Genomic DNA, 16,644 nt, shown 5'->3' with positions numbered 1-16,644 from the left:
TTAACCTCTGATTTTTAAATCCTGATTTTAGAGTTTGGTTCAACTATTGAAATAGCTATCCAAGCTTACCTCCAATGGAAAATCCTAATTTTGTCTCCATGTCTTTCTGCAGCATGGGCACCGTTTCAATTTTTATTCGGCTTGTGTTCCACACCATCAAGCCTGTCCCCAGTGAGAGTGAGATTCTCACTATGGCCCACACTCTCTTGGATGCTCAACTATGGCGGGTGAATGCTCCAGTGAGAGTGCGACCCAGTATAACGCAGTTGAATGATCCTGTTGCTGTGCAGGATATTACTTATCAGAGTAAGTCACATGTTCACACACCCTATCTTTACATCTGAGCCCTGTCACCTTCATCTCTATCTAATTCACATTGCCCAGGGGACCATTTTACTTGTACATATAAAAAGTTATATTTATTTATTAAAATGTATTTATCTATTGCAATAATAACATTTGACTGTTTGAAATATGGGTTAGTCTAAAAATACTCTTGTGAATTGGGGAATTGAGTTGTGTGTGTGTTTAAAGATACTCATGCAGTTCTGGATTACGGTCCATGTATTTTAATATGCATCTCGGTGATACTAATACAGCTGAACAGTTTTTTTAGCAAGTACAATGAAATCAATTTGAACTTGTTTCTCAGTACTATCCAACAGTTCCTTTGCCTTGGCACTGCGATATCAGATAAACAACGTGAGCATGCCAGAACTCACTGAACTCAGGACCGAGACGTACAAACTCATCCAGGACTCCATTAACAACCTGGTAAGTCAGTGTTTTCTGCAACGTATAATGGTTATGAAATGGCCTGGTAATCTAAAAATCGCAGGTCCCAGTTAGGACACTGCGGTTGTATCTCCGAGCAAGGAGGCCAAAAAAGTTGGAGAAATGCCAGATAAGTAGCACAAGTCACTTGAAATCTGAGCTTCTGATAAATCCCTATAATGTAATATGAATATTCCAGAAGCTGTGTATTCATATTGTCACACCAAGGGAAAGCATGTAGGCTACCTCAGGTGTAATGCAGGTCCCCACCCCAATTGATAATACAACCAGCCAGAATTACAAAAAGGTAACAGCTTCCTTATTTAATGCCTAGAATAGATAAATAAATCCAAAGATGAAAAACGTAGGTGTTTTCAAAAAGCAATAATTCAAAACATTTTATAGCAGAAGGTTGGTACCAATCAATAAGTCATTAGATTCTAAAGTGCAGAGTTAAGTCGATTATATAAAGAGGCATCCGTCTTTAAGTTTGTGCAAATTTCGTTAAGTGAACAACCAAACTAAAACGGCGTCACTGGTTCTACAAAAGGAGCGGGAAAGAAACCCATTACACATTAATTAAATGAAAACATTCTTAAATTACTGCAGTAACTCTGGCAAAAACATTTACATACTAATAACGTTTAAAAAAATTATTAAACTTAAATAACACACCCGTGTATCCTGGCCAAACAACTTCACTCAACGAACAAATAGCTACCAGGACATAACACCCATCCTGCACGATCCTTAAAATAGAGCGGACAACCCGTAAATTAAACATGTATTATACATACTCTTATAAAGACAGCAACAAATTTAAAGCATGCACAAAGCAACAGTAAGCATAAACAGCGCCCCAAGAATAGTAACATGAAACATTAACATTACCCTTGATTAAGGAGCGAATTCTAAATAAACAACAATCAATAAATACACCGTAAAATAGTAGCGTATTTAAAACATACCAGTCAGACTCTGGTGCGACGAACCTTCAACCTAGCTCTGCTCACTGTTTCACCCTCCTCAAATGATGCATTACGCTTTCCTGGATTTCGTGTCGGCGCCTACTTTATCCCGCCATTTACGTCAGCGCCACGCCATTGTTCCAAAAAGGAAGCTGTCTCCAACCTTATTGTTTTTGGAATGCAATATACGGGTTACCAGGCAGGTAAGGGGGCGGTGTTACTGACGCGACATCCTACCTTGTCACACTATGCATGCCGAGTTTTTTCAGTATACAGTATATCCAGCTGTATAAATGGACTGTCTGGAAAAAAAGCATCATAAGCTGTGTAAGTCACGCTGTCCAAGAGTGCCAGGTAAATTCCAAAATTGTAGAGCCAACACCAATCCTAGCGAGCTTTAGCCTTTTAGTCTTTCTAAATCATCTTAGTGATTAAATGTATGACTGTTTTTTATGTGAACAGGAAGACTTTGATGCATTAGACGTATGTAGGCTATTGTAATGGGTAAACAACACTGGAAACTCATGAAGCATGCAGAACTGTCAGAACTAACCACCTTATACACTACATACTTATAAATTCTATTGAATTATCACGTCTGCTATATCACGAGCAATTAATTGAGAGTAAATCTTCAAACTGTTCCTTCTAATTTATGTCTGTTCATCACAGTTAAGTATTCTTTGTTGCATGCAGCATTTCATAGTTTATTCAAATCAAATGCAGCAACGCTGAACATCCTAGTTACTGCTCAGTTAAGCATAAGGTCAAAGCTGAAAAGGCAGTGAGGATGTCATTTTGGTATATTTATCCTTGTTTTATTAATGTCTTTGTTTCTGGTTTGAACTTTCATTTTTAGATGAACCAAATTCTGACACAACCTGATGCAACTCCTTTCATCTTTTCACAAGCAAGTTTTACGTAAGTCCCAAACCTTGTATGACTTCATGATGATTAAAAAAAAAACTGTTCTGACAAATATGAATGGAGGCACGTTGCAAATGAGCGCATAGCAAGTTTGCTCAGCAAACACATTCTGCATCCAGCGAAAGGTCGGCCTCATCAACTGCATGTACTCATACTGAACAAATCACATACACACATTACATGTTCTCAAACTAAACCTATCACATACGCACATCACTATCTTCTCATACTCAAGCACATCACAAGCACATCTCCCTGCTGTTGCACCTTTTCAAACCGACAGTCTGACCTCTCCTGCGCTGCTCATTGCTTGTGCTACTCTTTGTAAGCTCTGCTGCTGCTGCTGCTCAATAAATTGCTGCTCAAAGATTATTGCTCTAACAATCTCTCCTGAAAGAATTTCTCCTCACCATCTACCACCCCATCTTCCACATGTTGATTGTACTGATGCACTCGAGGGGATTTGGTATTTCTACTGTTAGTAAGGGAGATTTATCCTGCTTTGTGTTCGATAGATTCGTGCACAGTAGTGTGTGCATAGTTCTTAGTATTTCAAGCAGATCCATTCTGTGGCAAAGCAAAATAATTGCATTGCATGTTATTTCAACATTTAATCAAAATGTATACGTTTCCTGACTGAAATGAACAAAAGGTGTATTTCTTTAGCAGGAAGCCAAGCATTTCACAATTCTGTTTTTTTTATGTTCCGAAAAGGGATACGGCAAACCAGATTCAAGCCATTGTGGAATATGTCTACCAGGAAGGTGACATCCAAGACCCAAGTGAATTCTTGACTGCAGTACTGACAGCAATAGGTTTGCTTACTACAACAACTACTACGCCGACAACTAAACCACCAACCACAACAGTTACCCAAACAACAATACCACCTACTGCAGAATCTACTACTATCTCTCTAACAACAAAAACCGTTCCACCTACAACAGCAGTTCATCCCACATCAAGAACTCAGGCTGCAACAGAAGGTCCAACCACAAGCATTCTTCCCACAATGACAACTGAACCTCAAACAACTACAACAAAACCAACTACCACTATAGTTGCTCAAACAACAATACCACCTACTGCAACGGTGGCAAAAACTACAACTATCGCTTCAACAACAAAAACTGTTACACCTGCAACAGCTGTTCATCCCACATCAAGTACTCCAGCAACAACAGAAGCTCCAACTGCAAGCATTCATCCCACAATGGCAACTGAAGCTCAGACAACTTCAACAAAACCAAGCACCACTATAGTTGCTCAAACAACAACATCACCTACTGCAACGGTGGCAAAAACTACAACTATCGCTTCAACAACAAAAACTGTTACACCTGCAACATCTGTTCATCCCACAGCAAGTACTCCAGCAACAACAGAAGCTCCAACTGCAAGCATTCATCCCACAATGGCAACTGAAGCTCAGACAACTTCAACAAAACCAAGCACCACTATAGTTGCTCAAACAACAACATCACCTACTGCAACGGTGGCAAAAACTACTACTATTGCTCCATCAACAAAAACTGTTCCACCTACAACAGCAGTTCATACCACATCAAGAACTCAGGCTGCAACAGAAGGTCCAACCACAAGCATTCTTCCCACAAAGACAGCTAAAGCTCAATCAACTACAACAAAACCAACCACCATCATAATTGCTCAAACAACAATACTACCAACTGCAACGGTGACTGGAACCACAACTATCGCTCCTGCAACAAAATCTGTTACACCTACGACAGCTGTACATACCACATCAAGTACTCCACCTACAACAGAAGTTCCAACTGCCAGTATTCTTCCCACAACGACAACTGAAGCTAAAACAACTACAAGAAATCCAACCACCATGATAGTTGCTCAAACAACAATACCACCTACTACAACGGCGGCAAAAACTACAACTAACGCTCCAACCACAAAAACTGTCGCAACTACAACTGCAGTTCATACCACATCAAGTACTCCAGTTACAACTGAAGGTGCAACCACAACAAATACTCCCCCACCTACAACAGAAGCTCCATTAACTACTACTAAACCTACCACCACCATTGTTGCTCCAACATCAATACCACCTACTACAACTGCGGCTGGAACTACAGCTATTGCTCAAACAACAAAAGCTTTTCAAATTACAACTGTAGTTCCAACAGTTGCTCATACTACAACTATAGCAACAGCCACAGCATCTGCTCCATCTACAACTATGGTTCCAACTACATCAAGTGCTTCAACTACAAATGAAGTGGCAACCACCGCAAATATTACAACTACAAGAGAAACTCCAAAACCAACAGTCACTGCTGCAACAAATTCTTTAGCATCTTCAACAACTTTACCTGTTACATCAACACATCAACCAGCCACTTCAAGTGTTCCTGACATTCCAGTAGCACCAACGTTCCCGGGAACGACGACAAGTACAGCAGCTCGAACCACCTCAAGTCCACGCAGAATGTACGTTCCCATGTTCATCCATGATTGTATAGTTGGGGTTCATCTATTGAAATAGTTATCCAAACTGTCATGCAATGGACAATCCTAATGTTGTCTCGATGTGTTTTTTGCAGCATTGGCAAGGTTTTCATCTTCATTCGACTTGTGTTCCACACCATCAAGCCTGTCCCCAGTGAGAAGGAGATTCTCACTATGGCCCAAACTCTCTTTGATGTTCGTTTAAGGCAGTTGAATAATCCAGTGCGCGTGCGGCGCCAAATAAGGAAGATGAATGATCCAGTGAGAGTGCAGAATATTGCTTATAAGAGTAAGTCACATGTCCACACACCCTGTCTTTACACCTGGTCCGTTGTCACCTCCATCTCTGTTTAATTCACAACGTTCAGACCATTTCCCTTGTATATATAAAAAGTTCTATTGATTTCTTTCTTTTAAAAAAAATAAACTTCTGCAAGATGCCTTTTACCATTTAGAAGATGAATCTGTTTTTAAAAAATACTATTTTGAAGTTTAGAATTGAGTTTTTATTGTGTAGATTATAGTACGTATGTAGTTCAATATGCGTTTCAGTGATGCTAATTCCACTTAAGAGTTTATGTTAGGCAAGCACAATGAAATTAAGTAAAATTTTCTCGTCAGAACTATCTGAACATTCCTTTGAAATGACACTGGGCTACGAGATAAAAGACGTGAGCATGCCAGAATATACCGGACTCAGGAATGAGACATACAGGAACGTCCAGGACTCCATCAACAAACTGGTGAGCTTTCTGCATCGTATAATGGTTTGGAAACTGGACTGGTAATGGAAAGGTTGCAGGTTTGACCTGGTATAAACCTGCTGCTATATCTTTGATCAAGGTACTTAACTAGAATTGTTTCAGCATAATGTATATCCATCTGCATAAATGCATACTATGTAGAAATGCAAAAAAGTTGTGCAAATCACTCTGAATTAGTGTCTGACACATGCCAGTAATGTAATGTAATGAGTAGGGCCAAGAAAACGTATCACTAGTCACTAATTCCAGAAGTTGTAAATGCATACCGAATTGCTTCAGTAAATATATAGCTGTATAAATGGACTGCATTTAAAACAGGAATGTAAGCTGTGTAAGTCACTCTGTGCAAGAATGTAAAGCCAACACCAATCCTTGCAAGCTTTAGCTGTTTCTTCCCTTCCATATTTTTAAAAACTTCACGTGCACAGTGCCCAAATGTTTAACTGGTATTATTATGTGGACAGGAAGACTTTGATGCATTAGATGTATGTAAGCGATTGTAAATTATAAGAAAACTTCATGTTAAAAAACATGGGAAACACATGAAGCATGCAAGGCTTCTGGATCTCTGTCAGAACTGACCATCACCCTTATACACTATGTACATATGAACTCTATTGCATTATCACACTGGCTATAGTACATGGGAAATAAAGAGGACATCTGCTTACTCTTCCTTCTAATTTATTCCTGTTCAGCACAGTGAAGTCTGCATCACTGCTTGCAACATTTCTTGGTTTATTCAAAGCAATCACAGCAACCCTGAACATCCTAGTTACTGGTCAGCTGACCATAAGTTCAAAGCTCACAAGGCAGTGAGGATGTCATTGTTTATTCGTTCTTTTGAAATGTCTTTGTTTCTGCTTTGACCTTTGACTTTTAGTTGAACCTAATGCTGAACCAACCTGGTGCAAATCCTTTCATCTTTCCACAAGCAAATTATACGTAAGTTCTAAACCTGGGTGCCTTGTATGGCTTCATGTTGATTAAAGACAAAACTGTTCTGACAAATTTATTGACGCAAGGTGCAGACCTATACTTGTGGTCAGTTGTACGAAAGGTGTATGTCATCAACACTGAGACAAGCATTTATCAATTCTGCCTTTTTAATGTTTCTACAGGAACATGCCTAACCAGATTAATGCTAATGTGGAGTACGTCTTTCGGCAAGGTGACATCAATCAGCCAAGCCCGTTCTTGACTGCAGTCCTGAATGCTAGTGGTAGGTTTCTCATTACAACATCAACACCTGTTTTTTTCACATTTTAATTTTGATAGTGCTTTTCATAAAAAAATTATTTGATGGAACTTAATGACTCCTTAAATGTGTCCCCCTTCAGATCATTTAATGGTGCATTAGCGGAATCTTCAGTTTTTTTGACTGACATGAACTCTTATCTATATGCGATCCAGTAAACCACATTAATTCAAGAAGTGAAACAAGTATCGATAACCTGAGCCACTATTTAAATACTCCAGTATACCTTTCAGTGTCATATCCTTTAATCCATCTGTTCATAAATTATCAATAATGACATCTCTCTCTTATTTACTCAATAACCTAACACATGTTCTACATACGCCTCGCGTTAACATTCCTCACATACAACACTTTGGTGTGTACCTATGATATGCAAGCTTTGTTTTATCGACTGTGCCTTATCCATGAATTGGAATTAACCTCCATATTTCTGTTCCTCTCTATCACCCGTGGCATATAACTCCACGGTTTAGATGCGGTGTCATGCTACAGACCCGCCTTTAGATGGCATCGGAGTGCTTCACAAATTTTATACCAATGTTCCCTGTGGGTCCAGAGTTTTTAGATAGCGTAGCTGCTCTGGTGCTACTGTCGTTGTGACAACCAATACATCAAATGAAACTAGAGATCATATGGGATCTACAGTTATTAACTGTTTTATGACAGGTTAATGGAAAGTGGGTGAATTCATTCTTCAATTTTGAGGAACATTTTCACCAAGGAAAAATAATCGCAACCTCTCAGGTCAATATAACTGAACAAAACCAGGTTCATTATAAAACAACTGATGATCTCCTCAACAATCATACAGAATTATTGCCAGTTTAGTACAGTTTAGAGCTTAAATAGTAGTTATATATAAATTTTTATACATCTTTTTTAATCCCTTCATCCTTATGACCCATAAATAGTGTAGGACCTGTGCAGAATGGGGATGTTTGACATCTTTTGACTCTCATGGATCCAAAAATATTGTTTTTATTCACTTATGATTTTGGGATATGGTATACCAACCCTGTCAATTTAGTGAATTATGCTTTACCTTACTTTACATGATAACCTATAGTCACCGCTAGAAAAATAAGAACCTCGTGAAACTTTCCTCACAGAAATACACACACACACACTCAGTATTAGTGGAACTGGAGCATTTGTGATCATGTAATCGGCAGAAAAAAGAAGAAGAAAAAAACGCAAAATCCACTGAGTTTATTTGCGGAAGTGTTAAGTTGTTTGTGGATTCTGTCTCTTGACATGAGATCAGAAGGTACAGAAATTCATGGGCTGAGAGTCTGTGGTCAGCATTTCTATGGGAAACCCTGAAAAGTTCCAAACTCTCGGTGCTGTATAAGTAACTTGGCAGGATGGCATAGCTGCCATCCCAATGTATTGACGGTTGTGGCTAACTAAGTCACTGAACCGGTTGGCTCACATCATAAAATGTTTTAAATGTACGGATTGTACAGTGTTTAATGTATCTGCTTAGCTACTGTGAGCTCTGTAATGTTTGTGATTACAGTTCCTGAGAAAGTTCTCAGAAGCCACTGCTTATACATGGGTGCTGGCATGATAGAATTACATTGTCTGAATTTCCATTCTGACCTTATATAATTTGTAAATGATAAATGGACTGCATTTATATAGCGCTTTTATCCAATGCGCTTTACAATTGATGCCTCTCATTCACACACACACACTCACACACCAACGGTGAAAGGCTGCCATGCAAGGTACTAATCAGCTCGTTGGGAGCAATTAGGGGTTAGGTGTCTTGCTCAGGGACACTCTCCCAGGGCGAGGGATTGAACCGGCAACCCTCCGACTGCCAGACAACCGTGCTTACCTCCTGAGCTATGTCGCCCCATTGCCATTTTACATAAAAAAACATTGCTACTGCTATTATTCACAACCCTTTTATTAATATCTTCCCTCCCAAGTCTGCAACTTCTTGCTCCTCAACACCTAAAATGAGAGTAGCTTGTTTAGAAATAAGGTGACAGTACTGTAAGCAACAATTACAAGAATTTTAATTGTTTTCATGGAAATAAGCTAATGCAGAAACACTTCGGAGAACCCTTAATTCAATTTATTTTAGAAGTTATGTTGTGTACACATATATTCACTTAACAAATGCGTATTTTACGCAAACTGATTTACTGCAGGTCAAGATATGAGCAAACTAGATGGGGGGGACAACCACGTTTGCTACCATTGTCACCAAAATATGGCCCAGAGTCTCCTTTTTGTTGGACGAAGTTCCTGTTGGATTAGTTTCAGTCACCTGTTGATTTTTTTATTTTCAGGTCTGGCCACCACCGCAGCCCCCACCACCACAAGCAGCCCTGTCCTCCTGCTGATCACAAGTACTGCAGGCAGGTTCCCTGGATGGGCCCTGGCCATCATCATCCCCTGCGGTATCGTCATCATCCTCCTCCCCTTCTGGATCCTCTTGTGTGTAAGTACTGCAGTGTGTGTGTGTGTGTGTGTGTGAATGCGTATGTGTATGTGTGTGTGTGTGTGTGTGTGTGTGAGTATGTCAGTGTATGTCTGTGTGTGTGTGCATGTGTGTCAGTATGTTAGTGTGCGTGTGTATGTGCACGCGTGCGTATGTCATTGTGTGTGCCTGCATGTGTGTGTGAACGTGTGAGTGAGTATGTCAGTGAGTGAGTATGTGTGTGTAGACATGTATTGTGTGCATCGCTCTTAGTCTTTCTCCCTCTGTCTCTCAGTGTTCTTACTGTTCTTACTGCTGTTTATACTATGTGTTGCAGTATATGTTCTCTCTCTCGCTGTCTCTCTCTCTCTCTGAGTTTCTCTCCCTCTGTGTTGCAGTGCCTCCTGTGTGGTTGCTGTGCCGCCATTAAGAGATGGCATAGGAGGCGGGTCTACCACATACAACAGTACAGGACTCATCCCCTCTGAGAGGGTGGAGCTTGGACGTTCGGCTGGAATCTGAAAAACAAGAGAGAAAGATTTTTGTGCTGATGAGTAGTTTTAATACTTTTTTGCATTTACAAGCGGCTGAGAAATATTTTTAAATGATTCTTGCAAAAAAAAGAAAAAAAAAAAAGAACATATTACAGCCTGTGCTGAAATTAGCTTGCTTTCCCTATTGGCTAAACACCAGGTTTTCAGTGGTAGGCATTAACTGGGTATTAGTTACATAACAAAAAGAAATGAGGATTGTTTTACATATGGTGTGTCTTATGGATAGGAATGTTAATTAGCGCTACCCCCCCCCCCCCCCCGGTCAACAGGTCACAATAATCTGATGGTGTTTTTAACTATTTTAATGGTGATAATTGGGTTAAAAAATTGAAATAAATATTAAGAAGACAATCAACAGTCACTTCTGGGGAATATAACCACAATTTGAATCCTGTTTCCTGTACCTTTTACATTTTATCATGATTAATGTTCTTTTATGAGTGTTCTAGCACATGATAAATAACCACTGCATGGCTGCATGGTTTACTTGATTCATCTGTATCTGTTATCTTTATCTGAATATCTGTTAAACATAAGAAGAACTATCATAATTGCTCAGGTACATTACACCCAGGTAACACAGTACTGTGTACGTGCTACTATCAATGACTATGATTATTTATTAACCACAATATGTTTATTGCATTCAATTTTTATGAAAGATTATTCAGGTTGATGTGATTATTGTAATGTGATTATCAATGGTCAATAGAAATACAATGGAGAAATGATTAATGTAAACTTCACTGTAAACTGTAACTGCATATTTCTGCTAATATATATATTTAAAATGAACATGTGCTGAACATTAGCATTAAGTGGGTTATATGCATTTTTATCTTTATCCACTTTGCTGAATATTTTAATTATTTTCATTTCATGTTTTCTTTATTTCTAGTACTTTTTGCAGTTTGGGAAAGTTGTGGAAAATGAATGCATATAAAAATAAATTAATAATAACTATAGAATTGCACTTTTTTGTCATTGTTTCTGAATTTTTTTCTAAGTACAGAGAAAAAGCCAGCTACACCTAGCACACCTGAATTTCATGGGAGAGTGATGAGTGGAGTGTCTATGTTTCTAAACTAATTTTTCCATCACTATGAGTCACTATGACTGCATTACAAAGGCTATTTTCATCTATTCAACCAAGGTGTGGGCCTTAGCAAATATGCATGTTTTAATCAGCAACTATGACACCACCCAGCTGTAATTGTATAACACCTTCCTTTGCTGTATATACTTACTATTCTCTCAATTGATCTACGCAAGCACCATGTAAGCTTATGATTTCTCAATGAATTTCACAAAGAGGAAGCCACATAAACCCACTCGATTTTAAAAAGTAGTATCTTTTTGGTGTAAAGTTACATCCTGCTGGTTTGTTTACTGAAAATATTCCCTCTGTGCAGTAACCTGAATGTTGCTGCCGCCAAACTCACGTGCCCACATTTCTATGTAATTTTGCTTTCATGACTCACTTTGACAAAAACCGTGACTGTACATTGCAAAGAAAATAGTTATGAATTGTAATTCAGTTAGAGCAAATCTGTCCAATGAAAGCGTGGGACTTGGCAAATATGTTTGTTTAAATTAGCAATCACCCAGTGGCAACCGAAACTACAACTACAAAATACATTTTATTCTATCATCATTTTAGTTTCTGTGTTTGATATGCTACAGGCTATGACATGCCAATTACAATTAACAAAACATACTGAACATTCTTGCATATTTAGACTGGTGCCAATCCATTGATCAATAGAGTAGGACTACCCAACCCTTTTCCTGGAAATTTACCTACCTGTGGGTTCTCCTTTCAACCCTAATTTGACACACCCGATTCTACTAATTGGCAGCTGAATGAGAAATCTGGCTGTTGAATGAGGTGTGCTTTGTTAGGGTTGGAGGGAGGACCAGCAGTACAGTAGATCTTAAAAACAGGGTTGGGCAGCCTTGTAAAACAGAGTACATACAAATTATGCCAGCTTAACATACATGGCATGTGAATAGGATGTGAAAAATGGTAATAAAGTCTGCACACCATGATTAGTACTTTCAAAAAAAGCAAGCTTATTTACTCCACAAGAATCATTTTTTCAAACTACACTGGGTTTATGTCAGGACCAAACCACAATGCAAATATCAGGATGCTCCCTGGAGAACAAAAGTGTCGAATTACACCTGGTTATGGCCCAAGTCCATTACAGTAACCAGGGTCGGATCCATAACATGCCGGCCTGGCCTCCAAATAGGCAACAAACTCATTTCAGTGCATCGGTGTTGCACCCGGATCCCGGACCTTGTATGCAGGGTAGTGCTCGCTCGGCTGTTTTTTAGGCCCAGACTGAAATGCGGAGCAGGGCCTGTTCCAGGCATCGGTGGCGCATGCAGTTACGTCTGTCTGGAGGGGTGCCGCATCAAGGCGGGGAAAAAATTAATTGCAACCGTGAGAGACATTGACCCCCCCCCCCCCCTTCCCCGCCTACAATCAGGTGAAGACCAACAATCTATAATTACCTGTTCCATTAATTTTAATTAGAGCTTCCCCTTTCTTTTGTTGCCTTGCAATAAATTAAGGCTAACCACGTCAACACTAACTTGCGTCAACATATATGAAAGTAGAGGCTTTATCACACACCCAGATGTGCATTTAAGTGACCTGTCGATACAAGCACGGACCAGACTGCTAATTTTCTATGCAAGAGTTAAGCCGCCTGTTTCATTTCAGAATTACTGCGCACAGACAAGTTTTTCATTTTTTAAGAAATCAGATTGGGTTGCAGTTTGGAGCATAAAAATATGACCTATAAAAACTGGAGGGGGTAAGTTCGTTTACATTAATTAAATGTGAAATGCCTTACCTTTTATGTTCATTGTACACTGAAATTCATTTAAAATGTATTGGTTTTTAAGAGCAAGTCAAAAATATGCTTAAAACATGCAAGGTAGGTGTAATTATTATTTTTTTGCTTGCAACAATTTAATCAGGGAGACCACAATTTGAATCTAGTTTCCTAGACCGTTAAATATCAACTTCAACGTATATTTTTTCACAGAAATTTTAAAGGTAGATACATTTCAGGAATTACCACTAACACTACTAGTTTGACTAGTTTTGGGCCAGAAATATCTTTGGCATAGTATGCAGGATATTTTACTTGAAAATATGATAAAATAACTATGCTACGGCATATCTATGGTGCACTGGCAATCTCAGTCTTAACGTACTTTCAATGAATTTGTGCGCCTTTTATCTGTATTTGTTATTCTAAATGTGTTCGGGATGTTTCTGGGTGTGGCACACTTTTATGTGTGGGCATGGCTACAGAGCCTGTGGTTCTGGATCAGATTCCAGCAAAGTGTTTGTTGCTAGTGAGCTGCTGCAATGGCAGATGCTAAGAAGCCTAGATACAAAAAGACAAAAAGACAAGCCGACAGGTCAAAACCAAGGGGATGAATGAAAAGCCACATGGAGTTGGCCTGGTGGACCTGTAATGTCACTTTTAGCTAGTTACGTTAGGCAGCTAGATACTGAGGTTGAGTAGCTTTTATATCAAATTCTGTTCTCCCATCATGATGCCACCTCCCCCCCCCCCCATGGGAACTGCTGTTGCTGTTTATAGTTGTAACGTAGCTAGCTTGGTAATTCACCAGCACTTATTTAAATCAGGGTAACAGAATTTGATACAGCTTGCATGTTATCTATCTACATGTAGCCAACTTCACACACAAAGCTAACATCATTTCTAATCAATGGCTTAGTAAACATTCAATTCATATGTTGTAGTACTTCCAATAATGACTTACTTCCATTCCACTCAAATTATTGAAAATGATGCTTATGGATATTTACTTATTAACTTTCAATATATTATTTCTAACCATATACCTCAGAAATATAACAATGTAATATTAGATTACCTTAGATTTTATTTGGCAGATGCTTTTATTCAAAGCGACACACAATAACTGCATACTGAAGGTCGCTGGAACAACTACACAACAGATGTCAGATAAGTATAAATCCAAGGAAGTTATACTTATCTTATACATTTGTTAGACCACACTTAGGGTATTGCGTGCAGTTCTGGGGACCAAAAGATATACAGGCTCTGGAAAAAGTTCAAAGAAGTGCAACAAAATTGATTCCTGGTATGAAAGATACAAGCTATGAGGAAAGACTTAAGATGCTTAATCTCTTCAAGTTTACCAAGCTTCAAAAACAATGTCTTTCGTTGTGTATGTGTTTAAATATGGATTTCACAAAGTACACTATTTTGTCCTCAATTCTGATGGGACCATGCTTTATTAAGCATACAAGTACTTAATATATCATATCAATATACAGAATAAAGGGATTATATCAGTATGGTCAATGACATCTGTTTGCATGGCCATTAATATTTTCACCTCTGTTTTTCTATTTTAGATCAGCTCCCTCCAAATGTCTGCGACTGAAGGCCAGAAGAATATTAAGCATCTTGCTTATACTGGGTAAGTATTCTATACCTCACCCTGGTTATCTTACGGGGAATATTTGAGATTTCTATTTCAGCTCGATGTGTACCACATGACATAAATAATTACTTGCAGGGATGTCCAGCTGCCTTTTTCTAAATATGCAAATTCTAGGCAACCATCTCAATAGGTTGTCATTCGGGATCTCAGCATAATGTAATTCTGAATTCAAAATTAAAGTACACGTGTAAATATTGTTGTTGCCTTGTACTACAGAAAGGCAAGCGAGTTGATAGGAAAGCATTGTATCGTTATGAATCATTGTATCTTAAATTAAGACATACTACCGGGTAGCTGAAAAATGACTCGATAATCAGTTGCCATACTTGAGGAAAAGGCCTTTAATTAGAACCTTTACCAGAACCTTTAACCTCTTTGATGCTATGTGTGTGTGACTATATATGACGCAGGATTGGTAGATATTAAATAAAACACGCTTTCTGTTCCTCATGTATGTTAATCTGTAGCTGATCACTGATTTTCTTCTTCACTGATCACAGCCTGCATTTTTGGGGAAATAAATGGAGATTCACAAATGAGGTAAGATTGACACTTAATTTTTGAAAAAAAGTTTTCAGGCCAAGATTTTTATTTAAGGGGCGGCATGTACTGTACCTACCAGAGCTCCGGAGAGTAATTGTGTAATGATTTCAGTAAGAGACAAGCCAGGCAGGTCGCTTTTTTGCACCATTTTTTATCTCTGCCAGGCAGGAGCCTGGAGGGGATGCATTTGGTCGCATGTGTGTTTGTGTATCTGTCCGCAGCTAATCTCTAACCGGCCAGTAGGGGCCGCAAGTGAGCAACAACTGCTTCACCTGGTGGAGATCTGCACTCTACTGAGTGCACTCTTCTAGTTTTTTTATTTAAAATTTTTTTTTTTATTGCAGCTGAAATGTGCTGGTCAGCTTCAGGCACAGGAAACGGGGAGACTGACTTGTGCACAAGATGTGTGCTTCTTGTATACGCAGCTCTGGGTTCTACACAATGCACATGGTGCCATTTAACTGGCTAATTTATGGCTAGCCCAACTAGTTACAAGAACAACAAGTAATTAGTGCATTCTGAACTTATACTGTAAGTGGAAGAGAATTTTAGAAAAGGAGGTCACCATGCATTAGCCAGTCCAAAGGCCAATCCGGTGGTTCCCAAATAAAGGACAACAAACGAGTGCAGAAGGAAAAATCCTGGAGCACACAGATGCAAAAAAAGATTTTGCAAGCTTTCTCAGATGCATCATTCAGCACAGTAAATTAGTTAATGTTAGATGCATTCGCTAAATACACAACACCACAAGAAACAATCTGACAAGTGCTTAAAAAACTGTACTGGTGATTAAGAAAACTTAAATTGCTATGTGCTATTGTTATATCAATACTTCACCTGTAATAAGAGACACAATGTCACGATTTCACAGTTTCGCAGTTTGTTTTTTGCTCATGTTTGTGATGCCATGAACAAGATTTTTGTAAGCAGTTTTACCGCAGAGAATCAAGGACAGTAGAAATGAAATGTTGCACAGCATGTATTTGGATGGAAGACTGCCAATAATATCTAAAGGGCGTCAGTTCATTGCTACTGTTGGGAGTTCTGTGACTTCAAACGTAACAGTCCTCTCTTTAGAGAATAGGCTGTCACTTAGATATGTCTTGTATGCTAAGGGCAATAAATTAAATATATTTTTGTTTACTTTTTGCTGGTTTTACAAAAAAAACAAGCCATTACACATCCTTAAACAAATGAGCAAACATGCTAGCACTCCAACAACTAACAAGACCAGGTCAAAACCTAGGATATGGCTGGACCTAACACACTTCATCTGGCCGACCAATGGTGTAACTTCATAATTTGGCCGACCAATGGTGTAACTTCATCACTCACTCAGTCACAGACATTCACGTTTATAGAGCTGGCCCCGCTGTTGCGATCCAGCCAAAAATACATCATCTACTACAAC

At 38.9% G+C, this 16,644-nt stretch overlaps 1 protein-coding gene across 1 annotated transcript in view; it reads left to right on the top strand.

The window, feature by feature from the left end:
• The window catches only part of LOC135256028 (mucin-5AC-like), a 181,088-nt gene that overhangs the window by 152,097 nt on the left and 12,347 nt on the right, over positions 1-16,644 (top strand). Inside the window, exons 49-50 of the mRNA XM_064337900.1 lie at positions 6,804-6,865; positions 7,042-7,142. Of these exons, the coding sequence (XP_064193970.1) occupies positions 6,804-6,865; positions 7,042-7,142 (163 nt within the window). The remainder of the gene's footprint in view (positions 1-6,803; positions 6,866-7,041; positions 7,143-16,644) is intronic.

Source organism: Anguilla rostrata, chromosome 5 (assembly GCF_018555375.3).
Source record: "Anguilla rostrata isolate EN2019 chromosome 5, ASM1855537v3, whole genome shotgun sequence".
NCBI classification, from domain to species: Eukaryota; Metazoa; Chordata; class Actinopteri; order Anguilliformes; family Anguillidae; genus Anguilla; species Anguilla rostrata.
The sequence above is the reverse complement of the archived record's forward strand: the minus strand, read 5'-3'. Positions and strand labels throughout refer to the sequence as shown.